The sequence below is a fragment of the Kogia breviceps genome, chromosome 16 (assembly GCF_026419965.1).
Source record: "Kogia breviceps isolate mKogBre1 chromosome 16, mKogBre1 haplotype 1, whole genome shotgun sequence".
In the NCBI taxonomy this organism is placed as follows: Eukaryota; Metazoa; Chordata; class Mammalia; order Artiodactyla; family Physeteridae; genus Kogia; species Kogia breviceps.
The window spans coordinates 32,795,277-32,822,532 of record NC_081325.1 but is presented as its reverse complement, the minus strand read 5'-3'; the positions used below and the strand labels follow the sequence as shown (position 1 = coordinate 32,822,532).

The 27,256-nt window shown below is 35.6% G+C and overlaps 1 protein-coding gene across 2 annotated transcripts in view; it reads left to right on the top strand.

Annotated features, from left to right (window-relative positions):
- DIAPH3 (diaphanous related formin 3) overlaps positions 1-27,256 on the top strand; it is a 565,809-nt gene that overhangs the window by 274,147 nt on the left and 264,406 nt on the right. For both annotated transcript variants that reach the window (XM_067016329.1, XM_059042398.2), the window contains 2 exons: positions 1,631-1,725; positions 5,732-5,833. In XM_067016329.1, coding sequence (XP_066872430.1) covers positions 1,631-1,725; positions 5,732-5,833 — 197 coding nt within the window. The remainder of the gene's footprint in view (positions 1-1,630; positions 1,726-5,731; positions 5,834-27,256) is intronic.

The following is a 27,256-nucleotide window of genomic DNA, read 5'->3' as shown; positions in this document are numbered from 1 at the left end:
ATTTTTATGATTAAGAAGTTCTTCTCTAATCATAAATGAGCTAATTTGCCATGCTAAATTTCTTTTAGTATTCCTATTTGTTAATATTTACATTTAATACTACAACTTGTTTTATACATGATGTACAGATTTAGATTTTATTTCCTCTCTATCAGTTATTCATTGATTATCTCTTTGAGATCATATAGTTATTATATTTTTGTGCTTTCTAATGTCTACTATGGGGTTATCCTTTTATAATTCCACTAATCTCTATCTTTTACAATATCATTTAGCTCCTTTGTTCCATCTTATTCTTGGGATATTGAGGATTATACACATTTATAATTTCTACCACTATTATCCCACATTTATGACTGTGTAAGTTCAAAATGTGTGAATGAAGCTGATAAGAACACAGATGGTACTCTCGTTGTTCATCTGTAGTTGATCCATGGTATCCTCAGGCATACAGCCTTACTCCAAGAAAGAAGAGATCATGTTTCCTCTATCTTATGTAAAATAGTGTTTTTATATGAAAATACCTACAAATAAAATGATATGTTTGGTATATAAAACAAAGTAGTAGGTAGTGGTAGCAAGGTCTGAGTGTGTTCAAGAAATGACATCTCTCACTGAACAGAAGAAACAATAATACTAGTAGAATAAGGGGGGAAACAGTAAAATCATGAAATCTAATGCTATGAAAATATTCTTATATACTTATGAGATCATTGTGTTTTAACATAAGATGTATGAGGTATAAAAATATAAATAGGGCTTTCCTGATGGTGCAGTGGTTGAGAATCCTCCTGCCGATGCAGGGGACACAGGTTCGTGCCCCTGTCTGGGAAAATCCCATATGCCGCAGAGCGGCTGGGCCCGTGAGCCATGGCCGCTGAGCCTGCGCGTCCGGAGCCTGTGCTCCGCAACGGGAGAGGCCATGACAGTGAGAGGTCCGCGTACCACACACACACACACACACACAAAGTAAATAATGTTGAAATTCTCAGTAATAACATATTATCTCATCTAGTCCATTTGGACAGTTTTCCATTGAAATTTGTGTTCTAATATTGCGTATTTAAGCTTTAGTTACATAAAAAAGGTATTTCTCTGGCATATTGTCTACAATGTTTCTGAACAGTGAAGTGCTGTTATAACTTGGAAAAGCATTAATGCACTGCTTAGCAGTTTTCTTAAAAAAATTTTTTTTCTGAACTATTTAGTAAGGCCAGAAGATATTATGCAGGCTAATAACACACATGTATAGATAAATATTACACGTACATATTGAGGTTTTATGGTTCTTTTCATTACAATGTGATATCTCTATAGTGTTCTAAACATATTTCAGCTTTCTAAAATCACATCAAAATTGGCACCATTCCTATGTTAGGCTAATAACTAAGCATTAAAAACCAACCTCAGAACCGGCATAATAATATAGGAAGGACTGTTGTTTAAGCACTAGTTATAAAACAGGAGAAGGGTATAAAATGTGCTAATGAAAGTTTCCCCCACAGTAATTATATTAAATAATTAAAATCTCTCACTTTATGAATTATTTTTGATTTTATGTATAGAACTACATCTCAAATTATTTTCTTACCTTCTTCATTATGAACCTTTGTTTTCCTCCTCCTCTTAGCAATCTTCCTGAGTTCTTTCCGGGTGCCATATGAGGAAATCAAAATGATGATATTGGAAGTGGATGAAACACAGTTGGCAGAGTCTATGATTCAGGTAAACAAGCAGCCAGAGAGCTTAAATTCCAATATTTCCTTGCAAGCTTCTCATTAAATAGAAATCTGTAAGTGAAGCAAAATTCTTAAACTAAATCATTCAACTGGAAAATCATTGCTGCATAATTAGTTTGAGCATAACTTCTGCATTGCCAGGAGATAAAGCTCTGCATCTTCTCTTAACTGCAAACTAAATATAATACTATCAAATGATTACATTTCAATTATTTCAAATGACTGTTTTTGAAAGGCAAATTGTTTACTTTTACACATATGTTTATGTTTTTGTTACAGTTAAGACTAGTAATATGCTAATTTAAATTTATTTGTATAATCCTTATAAAATATGTTTTTCTTGGGCTTATATGTCTTATAAAGGTGTATTATTGTTTGTTATAGAAGACTGAGGGAATTTTCTCTGTATTTAGAGTTACCTTGATTAACAACCCTTACTTGAGTCATTTGTGTTCCCATGAATTCTAGAAATTTGTTTGCATGGTATTGTGAATCATTCAGAAGTCTGGAAGATTTTTAAAATATTTTCTACTCACAGGATCATTTAAAGAATGCTAGTATGGTTTCAGAATTACTTGCTGAATTCTATACATAAGGTACATTAATGCATGTCTTGACAGAATTTAAAGTTGGAGAAGCAGACCACAAATCATACAGTGAGAGAATAATATCTTCAGTTTGCTGTCTTTTATTCTTATTAGTTAGTGTTAACAACTGATTAAAAATATTCTAGATGTTTTAATCTGTTGTTAACAACTGATTAAAAATATTCTAGATGTTTTAATCCATCAGTAAGTGGTATCCTTGGAAGTTCTTGGTTTTGTCTGTCCTATCTTCTAAGTGTGGTGGTAATATATAATCCCATCAGTGATTTGTGCTGAGTCTCAGACTCATTAACTACCTAATTCAACAAACCATCTTCAAGCATCTTTTTTTTTTTCTCTAGTAGTTTCTCTTTACTACATTTTGTCTTTATTCCTGTTGATCGTGAGTGTGCTTTGTTCTTGAGAGTAGATTTCCAAGTCCCTTCAATAAAATATTTCTACTTAATGCATATGTAGTTTTTACAATGTATTTGTTAAATATTTACAGAGTAGCTTTTAAGTTGATTATATGAATATTTTGGATGTTCATGTGGCTTTTGTTGTTTGAGATGGCAAAAAGTTTGCATTTTAAAATTCATGTCCTAAGAACATTCAGTTCCATATAATTTATTAATATATTAGTTTTCTATTACTGCTTTAACAATTTACCACAAATTTAGTGGCTTACTATAAAACAAATGTATTACATTTTTGTAGAACAGAAGTCTGGTGTGGGCCTTACCATGCCAAATTCCAGGTGTTACCAGACTTGCATTCCTTTCTGTAGGCTTCAAAGAAGAGTTCATTTCTTTGTCTTTTCCAGCTCCTCATGGTTGCCCGCATTCCTCAGCTGGTGGATGCCTCCCTTTAATTTCCAAGCCTGCAATGTTGCAACTCTCTTTTCCTGTCTTATATAGTCACATCTTCCTCTTACTCTATTATTCTCTCCCTCTTCCATTTTAATGACCTTTGTAATTACATTGGGCACATTGGATAATCCAGGATAATCTCTCTAGTTTAGGGTCAGCTGATAGCAACTTTAATTCTGTCCCAAACCCTAATTCCTTTTGTCATGTAACCTAATATTTCACAGGTTCTGGGGATTAGGTGTGAACCTCTTAGTGGGATTGGGGCATTATTCTGGTTACCACACTTGCTAAATATAAAACCAATCTTACGAATTTAAAATCTAAAAATTTAGTTTGGACATGTGCAAAGTCTTCAAATATTCATTAACTAAGAATTTTATGCTATTTGAAGTCTTGTTTTTAATTTTAAAAATGCTTTCTAATTGTAAAGTGAAGAACTTGCCTGTTTTGAACAGGGCATGGAAAAAGCATTACTTTGTAATAACCATTATTTTGGTAGGCTTTGTTCATTGTCATGATCTTATTATGGCATATCTAGTTATTTATTCATATATAACAAGATGCCAGTATTGATGTCATCTTTGCATGTTATTTTTCCACCTCATTGTTTACCCATTTACCTCTGTACCATCAGTCTTTAATTAATTAATTAATTAATTGAGCACGTATTTCATAGTGCCCACCATGTGCAGGGCATGGTGTTAGGCTCAATCAGACATAGACTTTACCTTTCTGGAGTGGCAAGGGAGATGGCATTTATATATAACTATAATACCGGATAAACATGGCTGTGTTGAGATTGTTTTAGAACTAGATAATGTGTGAGGTGTGAGTATCTGTGTGTTAAGTGTCCTTAAAGGTTGAATATGGCATGTATGTAGAAAAGAGCAGAGGGATCCTGTGAGGGAAAAGCTGGGTGTGGGGGGGCAACTGAAGAATTTAGTTCGATAGGAGCTTAGGATGGGAAATATGATAAAGGGAGAGACAAAGGAAGGTCGGGCCTGTACTCTTACAAATCACAATAGTTTCCTTACTTTAGAAAGCAAAAATAATGAAGTGAAAAATTAATGAATTGGTGATGAAAGATTAAAACTTAAGTATATATTAACTAAAAATACTTAAGGCGATATGATGATTATCTAAAAGGATGCTGATGAAATTCAGAAGCCCAATGTAATAAATAGATCAGATGTCAACTAGAATGATTAAAAGAAAATATTAATAACCAGGTATTTTAGTCTCAGGCAATTCTACTAAGGGAAACTTCTGTTTATATGGGAAAATCATGTACCCTTATCGTTTTGATTCAGTTTGATAGTACTAATCGTGGATACTTTTTTTAGGGATGATCTTAAATTGCCACTTTTTTGTTTGTTTTTGGCCAGTCAATCAAGTTTATGTCCAAAGGTACACAGTGAGTCAAAAACTTGTTCTTTGATCTAACTCTTTGATATGTAACATTCTCTAACATTATTTTTTAACTAATAACACCTTTGGGGTTTTTTTTTTTCCTCCTTAAATATATTCAGCATGATGTAGGGTTAATTATAATTTGTACTTGACTTTGGGCTTGTACAGAGTTTATCGATGGTGTAATTTGGAATTGTGAGCACCAACCACTCTTTTCTTTTGTTAATTTTAATATCAGTATACTAACTCGCTATAATACTATTATAGTCGATTATATTTTGATACAGAGGATCTCTATAGAATTTGTCTAAGGGGTGGGTTAACAGAGAAGCGTAATTATATGTATTCCCTTGGTCTTTCTCCATTGGGAGTGTTTCTGTTGTCTAAGTGTGTGGCTTGGGAAAGGCTGTGCATGGACAAAGGAGCCGGAACAACCAAATGAACCTGTGGTTTCTGGGCTAAGGATGATATAGGCAAAGGGCTGTTACAGCCACGGCACTTAATTTCTCTCTATATGCATTCATCTGCAAGGTATATCATCCTGTGTCTTCAATGCCTTTTCAAATTTTCTTTCACATCAGAAAAGTTACTTTGTTTTAGAGATATCTTCATTTTTATTATTAAAACTGTAATCATATTGGTTAAATCTTGCAAGTGCTGTCATTACAATTCCCTTGATTTCTTTTCCATTCTTTCCCTTGCCTATTAGTAGCAATATGATGATTTCTTTTATCCCCGTGAGTGACGTGCTAAAATATGTTTGGCTTTGCCTGAAATTTCTGACATTTAATTCCCTAAAGCTGAAATGTAATTGATCACATTTATCCAGGTGAGAAAGCTGTTCCTTTGGTATAGGTTGAATTCTTCTTTCTCCATTATATAGCTAATCAAATAAACATTCAGTAGTACTTGATTTGAATATATAATAACCCTGGATAGAGAAGAGGAAAATCGGTTGCTTTCAAGATGCAGAGAATGTAGCTTAAGGTTTAGTATTAGGGAGGTTACCTAGAAATAAAACTAAAGATTAATTTCTTCAATGATTTCCTTCCCACAGTTTATTAAAACTTTTTTCTAGAGTTTAAGAAGCACATTTGGTGAAGATTTTTTTTTTGGTTTTAATTTTTAGAACTTAATGAAGCATCTTCCTGATCAAGAACAGTTAAATTCATTGTCTCAGTTCAAGAGTGACTATAACAACTTATGTGAACCTGAGCAGTTTGCTGTTGTGGTAAGTACTGTCTCTCAGTGTCAGCTCTCTTTGGAGGGGATTTTTATACTGTGTGAAAACAGAGGAAAGGAAATGTAAGGCTTTTCACATCATCATTGCTCAAAAACATTTAATGTCCATCTTGCTTTTTCTTTTACACCTGAGGATATTTATGGGAAATTATCTTGATTTTAAAATATATATTGAAATTCTAGCCATAAATGAAGTCCAAAGATTTTTTTCAAAAGCATAAACATGATTTTTTTTAAGTTCTCTCTTTAATGTCAAAATGTAAAATGAAACCTGCACTCCTAAGACTAGAGAGTATATTTGTGATTTATTCTAGAGCTGTGTATTCCAACATATTGCAAGAGTAGCTTCAGTTTTTCATTCTAATCATTCACTTCAGTTCATCTCATATTTTAGACTCTGAAATTAGAAATATAGTCTCTTTCTTGGCAATGAGGGTGAAAAATGAATACATTTTAGAAAATCTTCGAGACACCTTGATAATCACCTTGTTCCGGCCTCCTACTTTATAGAAGTTGGGGTCTAAAGAGGTGAAAAAAGACTTTCCAGTGTTATATATTAGCGGTATTGTAACTTTAAGATTTTTTTTTTTTTTTTTTTTTTTTGCGGTATGCCGGCCTCTCACTGTTGTGGCTTCTCCCATTGCGGAGCACAGGCTCCGGATGCGCAGGCTCAGCGGCCGTGGCTCACGGGCTTAGCCGCTCCTCGGCATGTGGGATCCTCCCAGACCAGGGCATGAACCCGTGTCCCTTGCATCGGCAGGCGGACTTTCAACCACTGCGCCACCAGGGAAGCCCTAACTTTAAGATTTTTTTATCAAGCTTTCTTTTCTCCTGCTCTTTCCTTCTACCATTAAATTATCATTTTGAGATTGGTTACACTCAGCCATCATGATGATATTTTAAAGTAGTATTTCATTTTTTTTTAATATATAAGATTATTCTTTTCCTGCAGTCTTCAGCTATATTATTACCAACTTCCAGGGACATGATGGAATTGTATTTGATATAATTTTGAAAATTTGGGTTGGATAACAAAAGGACTGTGTCTACATACTATATTTGGCATGTTGTCGACGTTTGCTCTTAAACTCCTTCCTGTGTCTTCACGAACCCATTTTACTCAGCCCTTCCTACAGCACCTCCCCTCCTCCCTCACCCTCCATCCTGCACCCAAAGTTCACAAACTCAGAAGAAAAAAAAGCACCTTTTTCCTTTTCACAGCCTTATAATTTTTATTACAAAACTTTAAAATTTATTATCTTTAGAAAAATGCTTTTTTTTACCCAATTCTCCAGAGTACTCTTTCCTCCTCATATTTTTTTCTCTTTTCTTTTTTTAATATTTCCTTATTTATTTTCTTTCACCTGATCACTCTGTCTTTCTCTTGATCCCTATTTGACACAATATCTTCCATATGAGACATGGGAGAATTTGCATTACATTTTTAACCACAGACTACTTAGAGTTTTGATTTTTGTCCATCTTTTTTGACTCTTGAATGAAAAGCATAACATGTAAAATTATAATTTTGAAACATTCCCATCTACATTAAGCCTGAACACATACAAACTTATGTGAAAATGTCTATTTAACGAGTAACCTTTTATGTTGCATATCATCACAGAGATTTAAAACTATTCCCATGTTCTTTCTAGTAATTGTCACAGAAGAATGAACTCAAACTTGCAGATATTTCAGGTTTATTTAAATAGCCAGGTTATGCCCGCCTTTGAAAACAAGAGTTCACATCAAAGAGGTATGATTTACAAGCAGTGTGCTCAGAGGGGTCAGAAAGTTAAAACAATTATATTCCCAGATACCAGGGCTAGAGGTTATAGTTTTGATTTTAAGACAGAAATGGATCACTTCCATTTCAGGACATGTCAACACAAACTTGACCTTAACTCTACACATTCCATGCTGGATCGTACCTGACTACAAATGGAATATAATGAGAAAGGAGTGATGCTGTTAAAAACCATCTGCTATGGGCTTCCCTGGTGGCGCAGTGGTTGAGAATCCGCCTGCTGATGCAGGGGACACGGGTTCGTGCCCCGGTCCGGGAAGATCCCACATGCCGCGGAGAGGCTGGGCCCGTGAGCCATGGCCGCTGAGCCTGCGCGTCCGGAGCCTGTGCTCCGCGACGGGAGAGGCTACAGCAGTGAGAGGCCTGCGTACCGCAAAAAAAAAAAAAACATCTGCTATGGAAATATGAACAGAGCTTCATAACCTGTTGATTATGAATATTCCTAAAAATATTGTTTCAAGTTCTGGTTTGTGTTGTACTAACATTTTAAAATATAATTGTTTTGGTAAACAAAGGAGAAAGACAGTTGAAGAAAAAATGAGAACTTTCTATATACTCTTTTTTTGGGGGAGGGGGTGACAAATGGTAATGTTCTTCAACTTCACCTTTTTTTCATATCAAGTATTCACAGTTTCCAATCTGGCTCTCCCTACTTCTCAAACTCCCGCCCATCCCCCAAAAGACAGGAAAACTTGCTTAAAGTTCTAAACAATACTTGAGAGTTACCCAAAAAATGATGAACAGCATGGAATGCATTGAAGTTTTCTGTTCTCCTTTCTGGATTAAAAGCTCAGTAAGTTCACTAATTCATTAAAGAGTGATGTGTTTTCAATTTATCAACATTGTATAAATGATATAAATTTGGTGGTTTTAGGAAACTGATTCTAATCACCAGGTACATTTTTAAAGATTCCCATAATGCTGTTTTATTTTTAAAGTGATATGCTTAATGTAACTGTGTATATGTGAAAGACGGGCTGTTATCTTGAGGTAAGCTAAACTGCAGATTCCTACAAGACTTTTCTCTTGTAGAAAAGCCTTTACTTATTGACTAAACCTAAAGTGCTAATCATTTCTAGATGAAAAATCATCACAGAGTCATAAAGAAGGAAGAGGCAAGGGTTGGGATAGCCTTTGCACCCCAAATAGGACCAAAGCTTGCCTTTTTATTTGTTTTCACCATAGACAGACTTGCTTTTAGCTCTGTTTCATCTTCAGGTTCTATATACTGATATTGTGATTTCTAGCATTGTTTTCATTGTAACAAAAATCGATTAAAACCCTGCAGTTATGTTACTTGCCAGTCAGTTTACATTTTCTTTTATCCAGTTATGTAAATTCATTAATTTGACTCATGAATTACAGATGTATTCTATTTAAATAAACACTCAAATTTGATACAATCGATAAAGTCACTAAGGTTGTTTGCTTAATTCCACACAAGAATTATGTAAAATAGTAAACAAACAAAATGCAGCTTACCTGGACATCTGTGTTTGTTTATATTATTTCTGTTTGGTAGAAAGGCAGTGTTCAAAAGTAACACATCCAAAATGATAATAACCAATGTCAATTAAAGACCAAATAGAATGTATAAAATATAACATGTAAATTAGAAATATGTTCTACTTTTGTCATGTATTACTTACATACAGCTATCCAGGGTTCTATGTCCTATAGAGTATGGTATACAAATATAGTATTCAGAAATATGTGAATATCCATTAAGTTGTACGTCCTTGAAGTATTCAATGGGATCACAAGATTTAGCTGAAGCTTAGAAAGAGGCCTAAAATTTGCATTTGAAACTTGGTATACTAGACTTTCTTTGATTAAAAATTCTAGGTTTTTGAGTATTTGTTTCCACATTATTTAGTTCTGTTAAGCTGCCAATTCTTCAAAGGAATCATAATGTTTATAGGAAATTGAATTGAACAATGTTATGTTTGTGTACTGTATTTTGATCTGCCACCATTTGGTGTCACTGTAGGGCAGGGCTTTTAAACTTTGTGCAGTAGAGACCTGTTTTTGTTCTTTTTTTTTTTTTTTTTTAATCAAAAAATGTTGTAGGAAGTTCATGCAAATTTCCCTGCATTAAAAATGCCTCATTTAAAAATACACCTAAATATTCTTGTTATAAAACATTTAAATAGCATATAAAATATTGAATACAATGTAGAAGCTCCTTGTATCTCACTACCCACTGCATTCCATATAAATGATCATTCTTAACATTTTGTTGACTTTCCGATCCTATTTCTTTGTATTTACAAATGTATGCATGTTCATATGCACATTGTTATGAAACTTTTCACCGTGAAATATGTTTTGGAGGCTTTTATTTTTATAATGTGTTGTTTTGAAATTCCTATGTGGTATTTCATGGTCCCTACTATGACTTTTTCTGTAACTATTCCCTTAATGAAGGATAGTTGAAAGAAAGCTTCAAGGACGTACAATTTAATGGATATTCACATATTTCTGAATACTATATTTGTATACCATACTTTATAGGACATAGAGCCTGGATAGTCGTATGTAAGTAATACATGACAAAAGTAAAACATATTTCTAATTTGCATGTTATATTTTATACATTCTATTTGGTCTTTAATTGACATTGGTTATTATCATTTTGGATATGTTACTTTTGAACACTGCCTTTCTACCAAAGAGAAATAATGTAAACAAACACAGATGTCCAGGTAAGCTGCATTTTGTTTGTTTACTATTTTACATAATTCTTGTGTGGAATTAAAGTTGATTATATAATGCAAACAATCTTATTGACTTTATCCATTGTATCAAATTTGAGTGTTTATTTAAATAGAATACATCTGTAATTCACATGAGTGAATTGAAGGATCCAAGTTACTTACTTAAAGGAACATTCTTTGTTTTGGGACAAGCTTCTTTCTTTGCACATACTAGGAATGTGATAAACAGCAGTTGATTAAGTCTTTCCTTTGATTGTGTGGACCATCTTGTAAAGTTGTAAAATAAGGAGTGAAATGCCACTGACCATCCCTCACTGGCTCCCTAAGCTACTTTAGTTGCTTCCCATAACTTTTACATGGATGTCTAAAATTCTTAGAATAGCATTAAAGTGTTAAAAACAAACAAACAAAACTTCATGGAGGTTTAATTGACATACAGTAAAATGCACATATTTAAAATGTGTAGAATTTGATTAATTTTGACATAAGTACCCTCATGAAACCATCACCATAATTAAGATAATGAACATACCGATCAACCCCAAGTGTTTCCTCAGACTTCTCCATAATCCCCTTCTTCCTAGCCACCCAGTCACCCAGCATTAGGTCTTTAAGGAGGCAATTCCTGCCCTGCCCCCTCTCTTACTTTCTCCCTGTGCTTCATCTTTCCTCCACAACTTGCTGTGCTCTCAAGGCACCACACTCAAGGCTGTCTATAGACTGCTTTCCCTTTCTTTTTGCTTTGAGGAAGCCCTTTCTGGAATTCTTTCCCTAGCGTTTCTGTTATTCCCTGTAGAATTCAGGATCCTGCCTCTTTGTTACCATAATGCCCAGTGTATATCTCTAAATGATTCCTATTACCCTGGAATATAGTCGTAGTATTCATTTATGCTTGGAACTTTCTTTTTTTTTTTTTTGCGGTACGCGGGCCTCTCACTGTTGTGGCCTCTCCCGTTGCGGAGCACAGGCTCCGGACGCGCAGGCTCAGCGGCCATGGCTCACGGGCCCAGCCGCTCTGCGGCATGTGGGATCCTCCCGGACCGGGGCACGAACCCGTGTCCCCTGCATCGGCAGGTGGACTCTCATCCACTGTGCCACCAAGGGAAGCCCATGCTTGGAACTTTTGACAGGCTGAAGTATACCATGCTCATCTTTATATTCCTGACACATGGCCCATCTTCCAGTAAGTACATGGTGGCCACATGATACTGGCTAAGTGATTATATGAAATAAGGAAGAGATGAACAGAAAGGAGGGAAAATACATATAGCAAGAACAGTAAAATAAAAACAAAGTTAAAAATTGTGTTTAAGATTATACTTTTTAGAGCAGCTTAAGGTTCACAGAAAAATTGGGGGCAAGTTACGGAGATTTCCTATATCTCCTCACCCTCCACCACCTGCACAAACCTCCCCCTTTATCAACATCTCTCACCATTCATGAACCTACACAGACACATCATAATTGTCCAAAGTCCATAGATTACTTTAGGGTTCACTCTTTTTTTATTTTTAACATCTTTATTGGAGTATAATTGGTTTACAATGGTGTGTTAGTTTCTGCTTTATAACAAATTGAATCAGCTATACATATACATCTATCCCCATATCGCCTCCCTCTTCTATCTCCCTCCCACCCTCCCTATAGGGTTCACTCTTGGTGTTGTGCATTCTGTGGATTTGGAAAAATTTATAATGACATGTATCCATCATTATGGTGTAATACAGAGTATTTTTTTAAATCACATTTTGAAATGAAAATGTTAGATACTTTTGAGATAGTTATTTTAATTTTTGTTAGAATGGGTCTCCAGACAGTTATTTCTCTGGGTAAGAATGGATTAATTCAAAAGTAGACCAAGTAACCAACACTTTTGGGCATAAAATTATAAATTCACACTTTTTTTCAAAACAGAATATAATCACCCTATATGATTCTGCCACCTAACTTGTAGACTTGTCACAGTATTCCACTTTTCTCCTGGTACCACACCTACATTGGACCTTTTCCTGATCCTTCTTTAACTCAGAAGGCCATGGTATTTAAGTCTGTCAATACTCAGGTACTCAGTGGTGTATATTCTAAAAAGTGTTGAGGAAATTGTGATTTGGTATAAAAATCACAGCTTATTGAAACAATTTAAGAAAAGACTGATCAAGATTGGTGAGGGACCTGAAAGAATATGTCCACTGAGCCATCGTTTTCCCAGATTTAAAATATCCATCTCTCTCATTCCTCAAGTGTTGATTATTCTGAGTGCTTTGCAAATGTCCAGATAAAAAATCATTCATGTTTCACAGAATTATCACTTTAAAACTTAACAAAAGACATGGAATCAGTGCAATACAGTGTCTTCTTCAAGGACCCATTTTGGCTTCTTGTAATTACTATTTCCTTTTCTCTTTAATAATTCATCTTCAATCTTGTCTGTCAATGACATAAATCTTGCCAGTCTCTCCTCCTGGAAAATATGAAGTTCTATTTGTCTTCAGTTGCTGCTTTTAGTACCTGTCCAGTTGTCCCAGGTCCTTCACATTTCATGATATTCTAGATAGCACTCTGGCAGTCTCATCTGCAAATCTACCCAGGAGGACATTTGTTTAGAATAATAAACTGTTATAACTCTATCCATAGCTATTTAAATCTTAGAGGTCTGCTTCTCTTAAGATCACAAACGTTCAGCTGTTGTTCAGTTATTCTTGTCACTTTGCTTTGCAACCTTCTTGACATGCTTCTACCAGGATCCAGGACTTAATATAGACTCACTAGCGCAGATGGCTTTTCTTCCACCTAGTTTAGGGCTTATTAATTTAGCTTGCTTTCAATTGTCATTGATCTGTAGCCTGAAATTCTTCAGACATGTAATACTTCTATCATTTTCCTTACCATCTGATTTCTGCTTTTCATCTCCTTTAGCAGTCTAAGTCAAAATGGTCACAGTGCTATTTGAATTTTTAGCGAAACTTATAAAAATTCTGTTGGTTTAAGTAGTTAAACATCAGTTGTCAGCTAATGTCTTTTGGTTTAAGTAGTTAAACATCAGGTGTCAGCTAATATCTGTCTTGCCCATCCTAGTATTTTCTCTGAAGATCTTTTCTCTCACAGATTTCTTCTTAATTCTGCGTACATATGACACAATGGGGGTACATGTTGACAAAACTCTTAAAAGGCCATTTACACCTTTTTCTTTACATGTTTAACGGGTAGTATAAAATAATGTGTAACAGATTTATCGATTTGGGCAAATATACTGAAATTCACAGAAAATTAGAGGCTTTTTGATGGTTGAACTTAACATGGCTTCACTGCTGATAGACTGAGTATATTTAAGAACATCTCTAGTATTGATCTGAGTTCTCATTAAATGCTTCTGAGGAAATGGCTTCGGGTCCATTAGTGTTGCCTCAGCCTTTTGGTGTTAACAGGGGTTTGGATTACCAGATATTTCATGGATGAATTTAGACCTTGAGATTATATTGGTAACTGTACTGCTGTCTCATGTGTTTTATTTCAGTACCTGTCTCCTTGGTTCAGCAATGATTCATTTGTTTGTTCATTTATTTGGCAGATATTTATTGAACACCTACTATGTGCTGGGCTCTGAGTTTGTTGCAGTGAACATGTCTCTTACTCCTTCTTGGTCTTACATTTTGGTTGAGTATAGTCACAATATACACAGAAACAAAAACGTGATGTAATATCAAGTAATACTAAGTACTCCTCAGGAAGTGGTGGCATGAGGCTGGTGCATACGTGTGAGATTAACATAGCTGGGGAAGGCCTCTCCCATCTGAGCAGAAGCCTGTGTGGCTGTCTTGGGGAAGCATGTTATAGACAGAGGAGACCACAAGCACCAGGCTTTGAGGGATAAGTGAGTGTGACACAGTTGAGGCCGGTGCTGTGGCAAAGTGAATGAGGGGGTGTGGGAATAGGAGGGGACATTAGAGAGATGCCACCAGGACCTTGCAGCCATGTTGTGAGGCCCGTGGACGTTATCCTAAGAAAGCCATTGGAGAGTTTTAAACAAAGAAGTGCAGTTATCCTATCTGTGCTTTAGATTTAGATCAGATTGATTATTCTGGCAGCTGTGTGAGGAACACATTGAGGGTTGGGGGCATAAATTGAAGGCAGTGGCCAGTTAACATGCTATGACAATGATTAAGGTGAGACATAGTGGTGGCTTGACAGGCTTGATGGCAGTGTCTGGTGAGAAGGGCAGATTCCATATGTATTTTGTAAGTAGGGAAGCCGGGATATCTGACAGATTGGATTTAGGATATGAGAGGGAGTCAAGGATGACCCCCAAGGTGCTTGGCCTGTACAATTTGAAAGATAGGAGATCCTGTTTACAGAGAAGAGGAAAAGACTTGTAAGAGAGACAGACTGTGGGAGGGGAGATCACTTAAAACACCTATAGACATCTACGTGGACCTATGAAATATGTAGTTAGGATGTAAGCTGGGAGTTCAGGGCTGGAGGCATAAATTTGGGAGCCAGTCACATACATGTGGAATTTAAAGCTGTGGGACTGGATGAGATCAGCCAGGGAGTGAATTAGAAATGTAACACAGGAGGCAGTGAAGGGTAAGGCAAAATATGCAAACCTTACTGGTTTTCTCAATCTTCTCCCTTGAGAGAGACTCATCATCAGCAAGGTTCTGTTTGTTTTTGCTGCTGGTTACCACCTCTCTGAGGAAAATTGCAATCCATGGTCTAGGGAATTGTACAAGGTGATTTTATAATGGTGACACTATTGCAGTTTGTTTCAAAAACTAAGCATGAGGAAAGGGTGAGAGGGCTGTTTGGCCTTTGTGGGATATAATTCATCAGGGACCTTTGGAAAGAAGCTAGTGGTCATGAGAATGTGTATCTGTGGAAAGGAAGAAAAAACTACTTTTGACTCTAGATTTTGCTCTCATATGAAAGAAAATGGAATGATCTCTAATATATCATAATAACAAATGTATAGTGCCTATATTATGAACTAAGATAAAGTTAAAATGCCAAAAGTGTGCAGGCATATTCTGTGATAAAGTCTCATTTAATCAAGGGATTGAGTTCATTTAGTTCAAATCTACATCAAAATAGTAATATCAAATCCTTCCATTAATGGGAAAAATCACTTACATACTACCAATTGTGTTCTCTGTAGAGTGGGAGGATAACTGGAATTGAACTCTGAATGAATTCTCTTATGAACTTTTGTTACATTTGTTCCCCTGAAATTAGTAGAATGTCAGCTATATTAAATAACTTTGCAATTCTTTAATTTATTAGAATGAATAAAAACACAGCATGATCAGAATGATATGCTATTTCATTGAGTTGCCAACTCTAGTGAGTTTGTCAAAAACTTTGAACTTTCAACTGTGATTTATATTGATTTTACCCCTTTTTTCATGTGGTGGCAAAAGGTATGCAATTTTGTGTTCTATTTAACATGAAAGTAAAATGTTGTGAAATAATTTGATAATATTAAGAAGTGATATCTATGTCAACTTATCTATATCACAGTCTGTTCTTAACACAGCAGCTAGTGACAAAAGGCAGATAATGTTCTGTCTCTACCTGTAACCTTATACTGGCTTCCCACCTCAGAGGAGGAGCCTAAATCCTTGCTATAGTTGACAAGGTTCTGCATATGTGCCCCTGCCTCGCTGTTTCGTGCCTCATTTTCTACCACTCTCCCCTAACTCAGCTTTAACCACGTGGCCTCTGTACTGTTCTTCAAACATGCCAATCACATTCTTGGGAGGTTTACATTGGCTGTTTATTCTCCTTGGACTTATTTCCTACATATATCCAAATGGCTTCTTCCTCATGTCCTTTTGATCTTTCTTCCTGTGTCAACTTTTGGAGGTCTTCTCTGAGTACCCTATTTGAAATTGCCCATAGCACTTATTTTCCTCTTCCCTGCTTTATCTTTCCCTCAAGCACTCATTACCTTCTCATTTACTATATTATGTTCTGTCCATTAACCTATCTATTAGTTTACCATAAGAATGACCATGATCATGGCAGGAATCGTTCTCTTAGACACCTACTGGTGAATTTCTAATGTCTTGAACAATACCTGGCATGTAATAATCACTAATAAATATCTGATAGATGGATATATAACTTTCCCTAAGGTGCTTTATGGTTTATTTTAAATACTGAAAAACTAAAACCGTTTAGCTCTTGTCTTACTGAGACTTGCCATGCCACATGTTCCTAGTACTGAAACACAAATCTGGGTTAAAATGACTTTGTCTTGGTATTCCAGGTTCCTTCAAATATCCTTCATTGCATTTCTAGTCTAATTAGACAGACCTGGGTTTGAATTCTTAAGGTACCATATACTGGCTATAAAATTTTGGGGAAGTTTCTTAACACCCTTCAATTTAATTTTCTTTATTTATAAAATGTATGTGAATTTAGAGCCTATCTCATTAGGTTGTAGTGAGATTTAGGGGAGACCGTGCATGTGGGGAGTCAATAGTGAATAATAAGCACTCAATTCTGTTAGCTATTTCATACCCTCCTCTTTCTTAATGATTTTATTCACTCCACAATTGTTTTCTAATAACTCTCTTTGACCATATTTTTAGATCTCCCAGATTTTTTTGTACTTTGGCTTTTAAATATACACAATTTAATGTCCAAAGCAGCAAAGGTCATTGGTTAGGAGTGTGGCCTAAAGGCCAGTTCTGACTCATGAACCATCTCAGTTATGATCAGCTATCATGACTTCCCGGTCTCATGATGAGATATGGTGCTGGAGTATTTATTTTCTGTTCATGGGACCAGTTTTCAAGGGGACAATTCAAATTATTGAAAACCTGATTAGGATGAACGTCTCATATTAGTGGCACGTCTTGGAGCCAGAAATAACCTCTAGCTTTCTGACTAGATATATCCAACTGAGGGTCTCCACCTTAGGAATCTCCTGAAATTAAAATCACCCAGTTGCATACAATAATAGCTTGATGGTTATTATAGAAAGTGTGCTTAAGGACCAAACAATATTCCCCAATTCATTTTAATTATCTGAGATATTATAATATAGCAGGTTAGCCTTCTGCTTTTAAATCATGTCATGCAATAGGAGAGCTAGAGGAGATTAAAAACTTACTCTACATTAGTTTTGTCTGATTATTTTTTAATATGGTATCTGAGACTTATTACACTTAGAAGACGAGAGTTTGGATAATAGGAGCAAGGAGAGATTAATTTTGGAGTTTCAGGTCAGTGACATAGGTATTGTATCAAATTAGCAACTATATCATGGTCAAGTAATTACATGACAATTATATTATTTGGCTTTAGTGATGCACAGTTCACAAGGTATATTTATATACATTTACCTGGTACATCTCTCCCTCTGATACGACAGCCTCTTAGGCTTATAAGAACTGAAACTCATATAGAAGAGGTGACAACCCAGAACCCCCCCACCTCATAAACAGAAGAGAATTCAGACAGGATTTCTGACTCCACATTTCCATATTTTATTTTGTTTCCTCCATACTGTGTTGCTTCTAAATACAAGATTCCTTATTTATTGGTAAAGAATTGTATATATACGAGAGGTGGGAAAGGCTAATGAATGCAAAGGGAAGGTTTTTAAAGGTAGACTTTAGCCTACATTGCACTTTTGCTCAGGACTAGTCCCGTCCCTGCTTTTCTTTGCAGAAAATAAATGCTAACCATTTTTTATCTTTAGAAACTCAGGGCCCAAATGGGAGGGAAATCTTCTGTCCTTCCTTGAAGAGCCTGGAATATAAACTGCCTTATCTGGCTCCATTATTCTGTGAGCACTCACTTCACTTGAGAAGCCTTCTCCTTGTTTTCTGTCCTCTAGTTGACAGGGAATTGGTGTTAAGAGCCAACCTCCATTGCATAAGTTTTATTCATCTTTATTTGCTAGTGGCTCCTGGCACAGAGGATGGCAGTGTTTCAGTCCTGTGTTTATTTGGTTCTTTATACACTTGTCTGGGCTTTAAAAACTTTTTTTGTTGTTGCTTTTTGGTTCTTTTCCCTTTTTGCTTATATTTTTATTTTGTGTTAAATTGTATGTGTCATTAAACATCCTTATCTTCCATACCAGACTTGGTTCTTTTGAAAGGCTAAATGTATTTGTTTTCTTTTCTCTAACATTGGGTCAAGTTTCCTGTCCTGAAACTTAGCTATTATCCATTATTAATGCTATTTTTCTTTCTTTACCAAGAATGCCAATTTTGTATCCAAGTTGACATATTTATTTAAGGAATAAGATGGGGAACAAAGTAATTTTTTTCCCCTTTAGTTAAAAGCTAAGGTTAACTTCCATACCACCAATATCACTGCTACCAAGTCATCTGACTTTTATTTTTGTCTGAATTCCCATCTGCTAGAAATATCTAATTCTGAGTGTGTGTATGTGTACTGTACCACTTATTGACTTACATTATTGACCACCACTGACTTACATTAATGTATTAAATAGTCAATTTAGTATAAATTTTAATATGTTTGAGTTCTCATAGTATGTGGCTTTATGCTGAAACTGATTGGACTAGTATTCTGTCAATGTTTTGTTCATTGGTGTCACATTATGGGTTTCTTCCTGTAGAAAGAAATTCAGGATTTTTGACTACACATTTCCATATTTTATTTTGTTTCCTCCATACTGTATTGCTTCTAACTACAAGATTCCTGATCTATTGGTGAAGAAGAATTGTATATATACAAGAGGTGGGAAAGGCTAATGAATGCAAAGGGAAAGTTTTTAAAGGTAGACTTTAGCCTACATTGCATTTTTGCTCAGGACTAGTCCCGTCCCTGCTTTACTGAAGTTTTGTGTTATGGGCAGGTAGAGTCTTTCAGTCTTATTTTATCAGTGTTTACTTTGTAAGTAGCTCCACTTGGAACTACTCACCACAGTAAAGCACCTCGGCCATTCTGATTAATTGAATGCTGGTATATTCTGAAAGGATTTAAGGTTCCAGTAGTTTTGTATTATGGGTTTCCTTGACACTATCGTTATTTATGCTTTTTCTAATTTCTGACCCAGATTTTGAGGCATTCTATATTTTGAATGCAATTAAGAAGAAACTATTCCAGTTAGCTTCATGACAGTCCTTTCCTTTATTGCTTAATTGTCTGTTTGCTATTCTGTTCTCATTCTATTACTTTATGCACTCTTTTTGCCTTTTTTTTTTGTTGTTGTTGTTGTTTTGCTTGTTCTTAGCCTCTTATTTCTTAGTGGATTTTTATAATCTCCTTTGGAACTCTCTCATTCTGACTGTTGGCTTTAGTAATTACCTCTTTTGCCAGTTGAAGACTACTTTTTCCCCTCAACTTTAACCACCCTAAAATTCAGGTTTCCATCTGTTTTTTTCTAACCATAGGTCTTAGCTGTAGCCTAATCCTTTGTTAGTTATGTGCCTTGTCTAAATCCTGCCTTCAGACTTTCCTTTGACTTACCACACCTTAGTCAGTATCCACGTAATTCTCCCATTTTGCCTAAAGTGCAGATCACAGACCTGGGCCTTCTGGCATCTTCAGACAAAGCAACAGACATAACTTTATTACTGAAGGGCAGAAGAGTTGCCTGAAAAATGGATCAGGGTGATTTGATTTGAACGCTCCAAAAACGCACCCACCAAATCAACAGCTTGAACTGAAGCATGAACCCAAACACTGAATGAATTTCTGAAAGGCCATTGATTTATTTTTAGAAGCCCCTGAATGAACTTTATTTGTCCTAATATAGAAACAGAATAAAAACTGCAATCAATACTAAGAAATGCAGCAAGGTGTCATTCCTAATGGGTTTCAGTTTGGAATAAATACAGAAACACCTTTGCCATTACTATTCTGGTATTAGAGAAGGAGCAATAATTTGTAAAATGGCATAGGAAAAAATAAAGTCGAGGCAAAGAGTTATTCATTTAAGAGTATTTTGAGGAGAGTTATTATTTTAAAATATGACTCAGATAACAAATGTTACCAGAAAAGGCCCTCTCTTATTCTTTATTACTTTTGAGTAAGCTAATATATGCCATAGTTTTTCCTCTGTCACGTTCTCTTACTTCCACTACCCTGACCCTGCCACCCTGAAGTACCACCCCAAACTTTAGTGCCCGCTGGTGAGGTCAGCTTCTGGAGATAGAGATAAAAGGGTCAGCTGGCTGGCATCGCATCCAAGGATCCGAGTTCGACTTTTTGATGTCCAGCTCTAACTTTCCCTTTTACTCTGTGACTAACCTTTACCTGGTCCACTGATTAAACTTGAACATGTAATTAATTAACCACTTGTGAGTTTAGGGGATTTAGCCAAAGTGCCTCTTGAATGTAAGTATCTTGTTTATGGTATTTTAATGATTTCTCATAATCCCCTCTTTTGTTAAATGAAATTCTGAAAGTCAGGCAGGGTTGCCACGCCCTAAGGTGCTTTTGTTTCATACATGTTAACGAATGGCAATGGGAAGACAAATGTAAAGTAGAATAAAGCATGGGTATTCATTTTAGAATAATATTGTTGAGAAAGGATAAAATCTCAGGGGTGGTGATGCTGGGTCAGCCCATCTTAACTGTATATATTTTTGTGTTTGCCATTTGTTGATAACCTATTGTGTTTCAGGCCCTATGCCTCATGTTTTGAATGCGCTGTCCTTTCCCACATAGCAGCTAGAGATCTTTTAGTATAAAAGTAAATGTGATTATGTTACTTCCAAGCTTCAAATACTCTAATGGTCTGAAGTTTACTTTGCGTTATATTAATATAGCCAGTCCAGCTTTATTTTGATTAGTGATAACACGGTATATCTTTTTTTGTCCTTTTCCTTTTAACCTACTGTTGTTAGAGGCAGCATATTAGTTGAGTATTGCTTTCTTTTTTTTTTAAATCCAGTGTGATGATTTCTCTTTTTTAACTAGAGGGGCCATTTTCTGTTAATGTGGTTATTAATATGGTGGGATTTAAATCTCCCATCTTGTTATTTATTTTCTATTTATCTCATCTATTCTTTGGTATTCTTTGTCTCTTGGAGTGATTATTTTAATAACTTTATTTTTCTGTTGGTTAATTAATTATTACTTTTTGTTTTATTTGTGATTGCTTTAGGGTTTACATAATATATTTTTAACTACCTTCAAAGGATATGATACCACCTTAAGTGTGGTGTGAAACCTCACAACAATGTTCTCCCATTTTGGGCTGTGTGCACTTGTTATCACACATCTTACCTTGGCGTATATTTAAACTCATAACATGTTGTTATTTTTACTTTCAGCAAATCAGTTGTCTTTTTTATCTACATACTCCAGCGTTCTTCACTCTGTTGTGTACATCTGCCATCTGGAATCATCTTTCTTCCACCTGAAAAATTGCCTGTAACATTTCTTCCAGTGCTAATGAATTCTTTCAGTTTTTATATGTCTGAGGAAGTCTTTTTTAACCTTCATTTTGAAGTGTTTTCCTGGGTATGAAATTCCAAGTTGATAGTTCTTTCTTTCAATACTTTAAACATGTTACCGCACTGTCTTCTTGTTTGAATTATTTGAGCAGGAAATCTGCCATCACCCTTAACTTTGTTCCTTTGTACATGTTTCTTTTTTTCTCTGGTTGTTTTTAAAGATTTTCTTTATTGCTCGTTTTGAATAATTTGATTATGATGTACCTTGGTTTTAGTTTTCATCATATCTTTGTCCTTGGGTTTCACTGAGTTTCTTGGATCTGTTGCTTTATAACTCTCTTTAAATTTGGAATTTTTTTAGCCATTATGTTTGTCAGATATCTTTTCTATACCTCCCTTCTCTCCTCTATATCAGAGACTTAAGTTACACATATATTATTTTATTATTACACATATGTTAGGCTTCTTAAAGTTGTTCCACAGCTCATTGATGCCCTTTTTATTTTCTTTTTCCTCTGTTTTCATTTTGGACATGCATTCCAGTTCACTAATCTTTTCTTTTATGGTGTTTAATTTGCTGTTTTTCCTATTTAGTCAGCTCAGATATCATAGCTTTCTGTTCTAGAAATTCAGTTCAGGTATTTTTGAAAAAATATCTCTCATGTCTCGGCTTAAAATCCTTAATCTTTCCTCAACTTTCTCAAACGTATGAAATATAATAACTTTAAACTTTCCCGTCTAGTATTTCTATCATCTGTGCATTTGTAGGTCTGTTTTTATCAAACTTTTTCCTTCTTGTTTGTATTTTCCTGATCCTTTGGGCTCCAAACAAAAATTTTACCGTGCTGTACTCTAGATACCTTTGTATTCTTATAAATATTCTTGAACTTTGTTTTAGGAGGCGGTTAAATTACTTGGAAACCGTTTCAGACTTTTATGGCTTGTTTTTAAACTTTTTTACATGGTATCAGAGTAGCCTTGAGTCTAGACCTCATTTTTCCCCACAATTAAGGCAATACCCTTCTGCATACCCTACTCAATGTCCCATGAATTATGAGGTTTTTCCACTCTGCCTGTTGAGAACAAGTAAGTGTTCCCAGCTTTGTCTGAGAATCGGGCACTATTACTGCCAGTGATTTTGACTGATTCTTTCCCCAGCCCTCAGTAGTTTTCTCACATGCATGTGGTGGATACTACAGTTAAAGCATGAGTGGGAAACTCTTGAGATCTCTGGAGCTTTCTGTTTGTGCTACTCTTTCCCTTCTGATACTCTGTCCTGAGAACTCTAGCTGCCTTGACATTCCCAGACTCTCACTTCCCTCTCAATCATGGACACCTCCTGCTCCACCTGGGTTCCTTCTCCCTGTGCTGCAGTTTGGAAACTCTTTCTAAACAGTAAGCTGGGACGGTGACGGGGCACACCTGTTTCCCCTTTCTCAGGCACCACCATCCCACACTGCCTGGAGTCAGTGCCTGAAAACTGTTGCCTCGGGGTGGCATGGGGAAGGGAGATAAATCCAGTCCCTGTTTTTCCATCTTTGGCCAGAAGGGGAATCTCCTTCTGGTCATTCTAATGGTTTCTAGTTTCATTATATTTTGTAAGATAATCTTGTGTCTGTTTATTCAGTCTCATATTTTACCACTGCCTTCATTGTCTGCTGTGTCTCAGCCACATTCGTTTTTTGCTCCCACCTCAGATTTGCACTTACTCCTGCTGCAACCTCTGCTTCAGCCCAGGTGCCACTTTCCTGTGGTAGGGCTCATCATCCTGGTGTCCCCCCCACCATCATCCTACTTATTCATGAGCGCTTATCCTTATCTACAGTGATCCTGTCTATTTGTTTTATTGTTTTTCTGTCTTTTTCGTTCCCTTTCTCTATCTGTTTACTTTAGTACAGCCATTTGGACCAGGTCCCTGTCATCTTATTTTCAGTGTGATTTCCCCAAGGCCTTAAACAGAGATTGGTACATAATAAGTATTCAGTAAATACTCTGATACATAAATAAATGAGTAATTATATCTGACTCTCACATAACTCCAGAAATGGCATTACCATTTCAGAGCTGAGGCAACTTGTTCACTCAGCTAGTAACTAGTACAGCTCAGCTGTAAACCATAGTTTTATGACATTGAAGGACGTCCTTCATTTTTTATGGTGGCAGTCACTCTTGTGTGTTTGTTTGCCGTAGGTGCCCACTCTACTCGAAGTTGCTTTTAGCACTGGTTTCTGTATGCTTCATCACTGGAGAAAATTTATTTTTGATATTTAAAGATTAACTTGAGTTAATAATAAGTACAAATTACTTAGTATGTTTATGTAGGAGCTTAAATTATTGAGTTGTTGAACTTGAAATTAAGTTTTTGGAAATTTTGTCAGTAACTCCTTTTTCTTCTTTGGGATTTTAAATCTTCTAAATAGGCAACTAAAAAGTGGGGCATTTGAGTCCATAATAGGAATTATGGTTGTTTTTTGGTATAGAAACATGATGCTTTCTAGTTAGACCATCTATGTAGTATTGAAATTTTATGGCACAATCTGCTTAATGTGTTTCATTTGCAAAAACGAAACAAAACATCATTATAGTCACATACTAATTACTAGCCATGCATCATTCATTTGAAATAAAGCCTAAAGCATTTTGTAGTTGTAAGCAAAAGGTCTCTTATGATTCATCACTTTGCAAACCACATTGTTTTAAGGTTGCTTTTTAGATCTGAGTATCATCTAGTGCCTGAGAAGCATTTCCTGTATTCTGCAAATCTCATCATACAGGTCCTGATATTCTCTTCTAAGACTACTTTGGAAACATAATGGAAAAGGGACACAGGACTAATGAAACTGAGTTACTATAGAGTTAGGCAGTTTTATCGCAGTGGTGGCTTAAGGTGTAATTGTTGTAGATATAGACTGGTTTATTTTATATCTCATTCTTGACTCCATCTGGAAAGCTCTGTAAAGTGCATTTTTAATAAAGTTCATTAAATACTATAACCGGTATTCTACTTAATGGCTCTCCCCATTAACATAAAGGTGAAAATTTGATGAAAATAAGTTGTATACATACTATATTTATATAGTCTCAAAGCATCTTCCTATAAGTAACTTATTAATTATATAGGGAAGATGTTGTAACTTTACATTGATTGGAAAAACTGGTGGACATAACCTTAGCTAAATATTTATGTATTATAGTATATATACACATATGTATTTCCTTTATAATACATATATATGAAGAGGAAGAGAGAGAATATGATGGAGCAAATGATACAAAATGGAAACACTTGGTTAATCTGGGTAAAGAGTTTTTTGTATTCTTAAAACTGAAATAGTAATAAAAGGGTTTTAAAATTCCATTTACAGTAACAAAACTATAAAATACTTAGGAATAATTTTTTTTAAAGCTGAGTAAACCACTAACAATGATAAAATGGATAAAATTTTCAGGTCCTCCATTTTAAGGACGTAGACAACCAGTAGAAGAAAACTGCAAGCTTTGGGAGAACAGAAACTGCATGAACTTGTGAATGCCCAGTTTTTGGTCTGGTGAAAGTTTTCCGATAATAGCACAGAGAGCTGGGATTTGAGCAGAAAGTGTGGTTTTCTCTGGAGCGCGGAAGCAGGGATCAGAATTTATAGCAGCTGAAACAGGGCAGGCCATTATAGGGGAATGAACTGTGCAGAAAGGGACTCCATTTTTCCATGTGGGAGTCTCCCTGGAGTCTGTGCCTGGAGGCTGAGCTGTTCATATGCTGAGCAAGATTTGCCAGATAGCACATGCTGCACTGTGAGAGTAGAAGAGAGATACTAGGGGTCCACATTCCTAGGAGGCATTGGTGTTCTGGCCCTGCCAGAATAGAGATAGCTTCTTGACACCTCATTAACTTACTTGGCATTCACCCAAACAACTGGAAAGGTTATACCTTAGGAAAGAAGACCAACATCCTAAAGGAGTACCTACTCTAGACTCGCCCTAAGAAAACCTATAATCAAGTCTACAGGCTTCTCTGGGAAGAATGAGTCCTACCAAGTTAGAGGGGCTAGAGAAACAACTCCCACTTTCCACAGAGCCACACTAGCAAAGTATAAGCTCAAGCCTATTAAGCCTATAAATAAGCCTGCCAAGAAATTTAAGGTGATCACCCAATGATTGATTTGCCTGCTGAAGCAAGAAGGAACATTCTTCCAAGGAATATTACAACTAAAGAGTTGTTATAACATTTCATCATTAATTAAGAAGTAAAGATTAATAAAATGGGATGTATTATAAAAGAAAAAAACAGTCAAATAAACAAGACGGCCCCAGGTTTTAGATTTCAAATGCAAAGACTTTAATGTGGATATTATAAATATGTTCAAAGAACTAAAGGAAATTATCTTTTAAGAATTGAAGGAAAACATGATCTTAATTAAGGAATCTTTGCAGGGAAATGAAAACTATAAAAATTTGCCATATGAGAATTCTCAAACTGAAAAGTTCAATAACTGAATTAAAATATTCAGTATATGGGTTAATAGTATATTGGAGATAAATAGTCTAAAACACCTGTAATTGTAGTCCCAAAAGGAGAAGAAAGTGAGATTGTGGCTGGCAAAATATTTGAAGAAATAAGGGCCAAGAAATGCCAAATTGAATGGAAAATATAAACTTACGGTTCAAGAACCTCAGCAAACCCCAGTCAGGATAAATATAAAGAGAAAGACATTTTGGCATATTCTAGTCAAACTGCTGAAAGACAATGACAAAGAGAAAGTCATGAAAGTGATTTGAGGAGGGGAAAACATATAAGAAAACAAGGAGAAAGATTTAGCTGACCTTGCAGAAATAATGGAAAGCTGAAGTCAACAGAAGAGTATATTTTAAATGTTGAAATAAAGAAACTCTGTAAACTCAAAATTCTCTCTTTAGTAGATACCCTTCCCAAAATAGGGTAAAATAAATACATTTTTAGTTCTGTGAATACAGAGAGTTTGTGACCATCAGACCTGCCTTACAAGAAATGCGAAAGTTGTCCTGTGGGCCAAATGGAAATGATACTAGATGAAAAGTGATATCCACAAAAAGGAATGGAAACCATGTGAAATAATCAATGAACTCTGTTTTCTTTCTTCTCATAATTTACTTAAAACTAATAATTAAAAAAATAACATTGCAGGATGAGGTTTATATGTGTATAGAAGTAAAAGATATGATAGTAGCACAAATGATTGGGTAGGACAAATGGAATTATGCTGTTGTAACATTATAACACACATGAAATGAACCAGAAGGTGGGAAGTGTGAGTGAAATGCTGGAAGGGGGAGGCAGGAAATGAAGCCTATGAACAGGCACAATACTGACTTAATAGTCACTCTAAATAGACTACATAAAGATGCATATTGGTAGTCCTAGAGCAACCAGGAAAAATATAATAAAGAGATATAGTTAAGAAGCCAGTAGAAGAAATAAAATGGAATACTAAAAACTGCTTGATGAACATAAAAGCGGGAAGGGATAAAAGAGA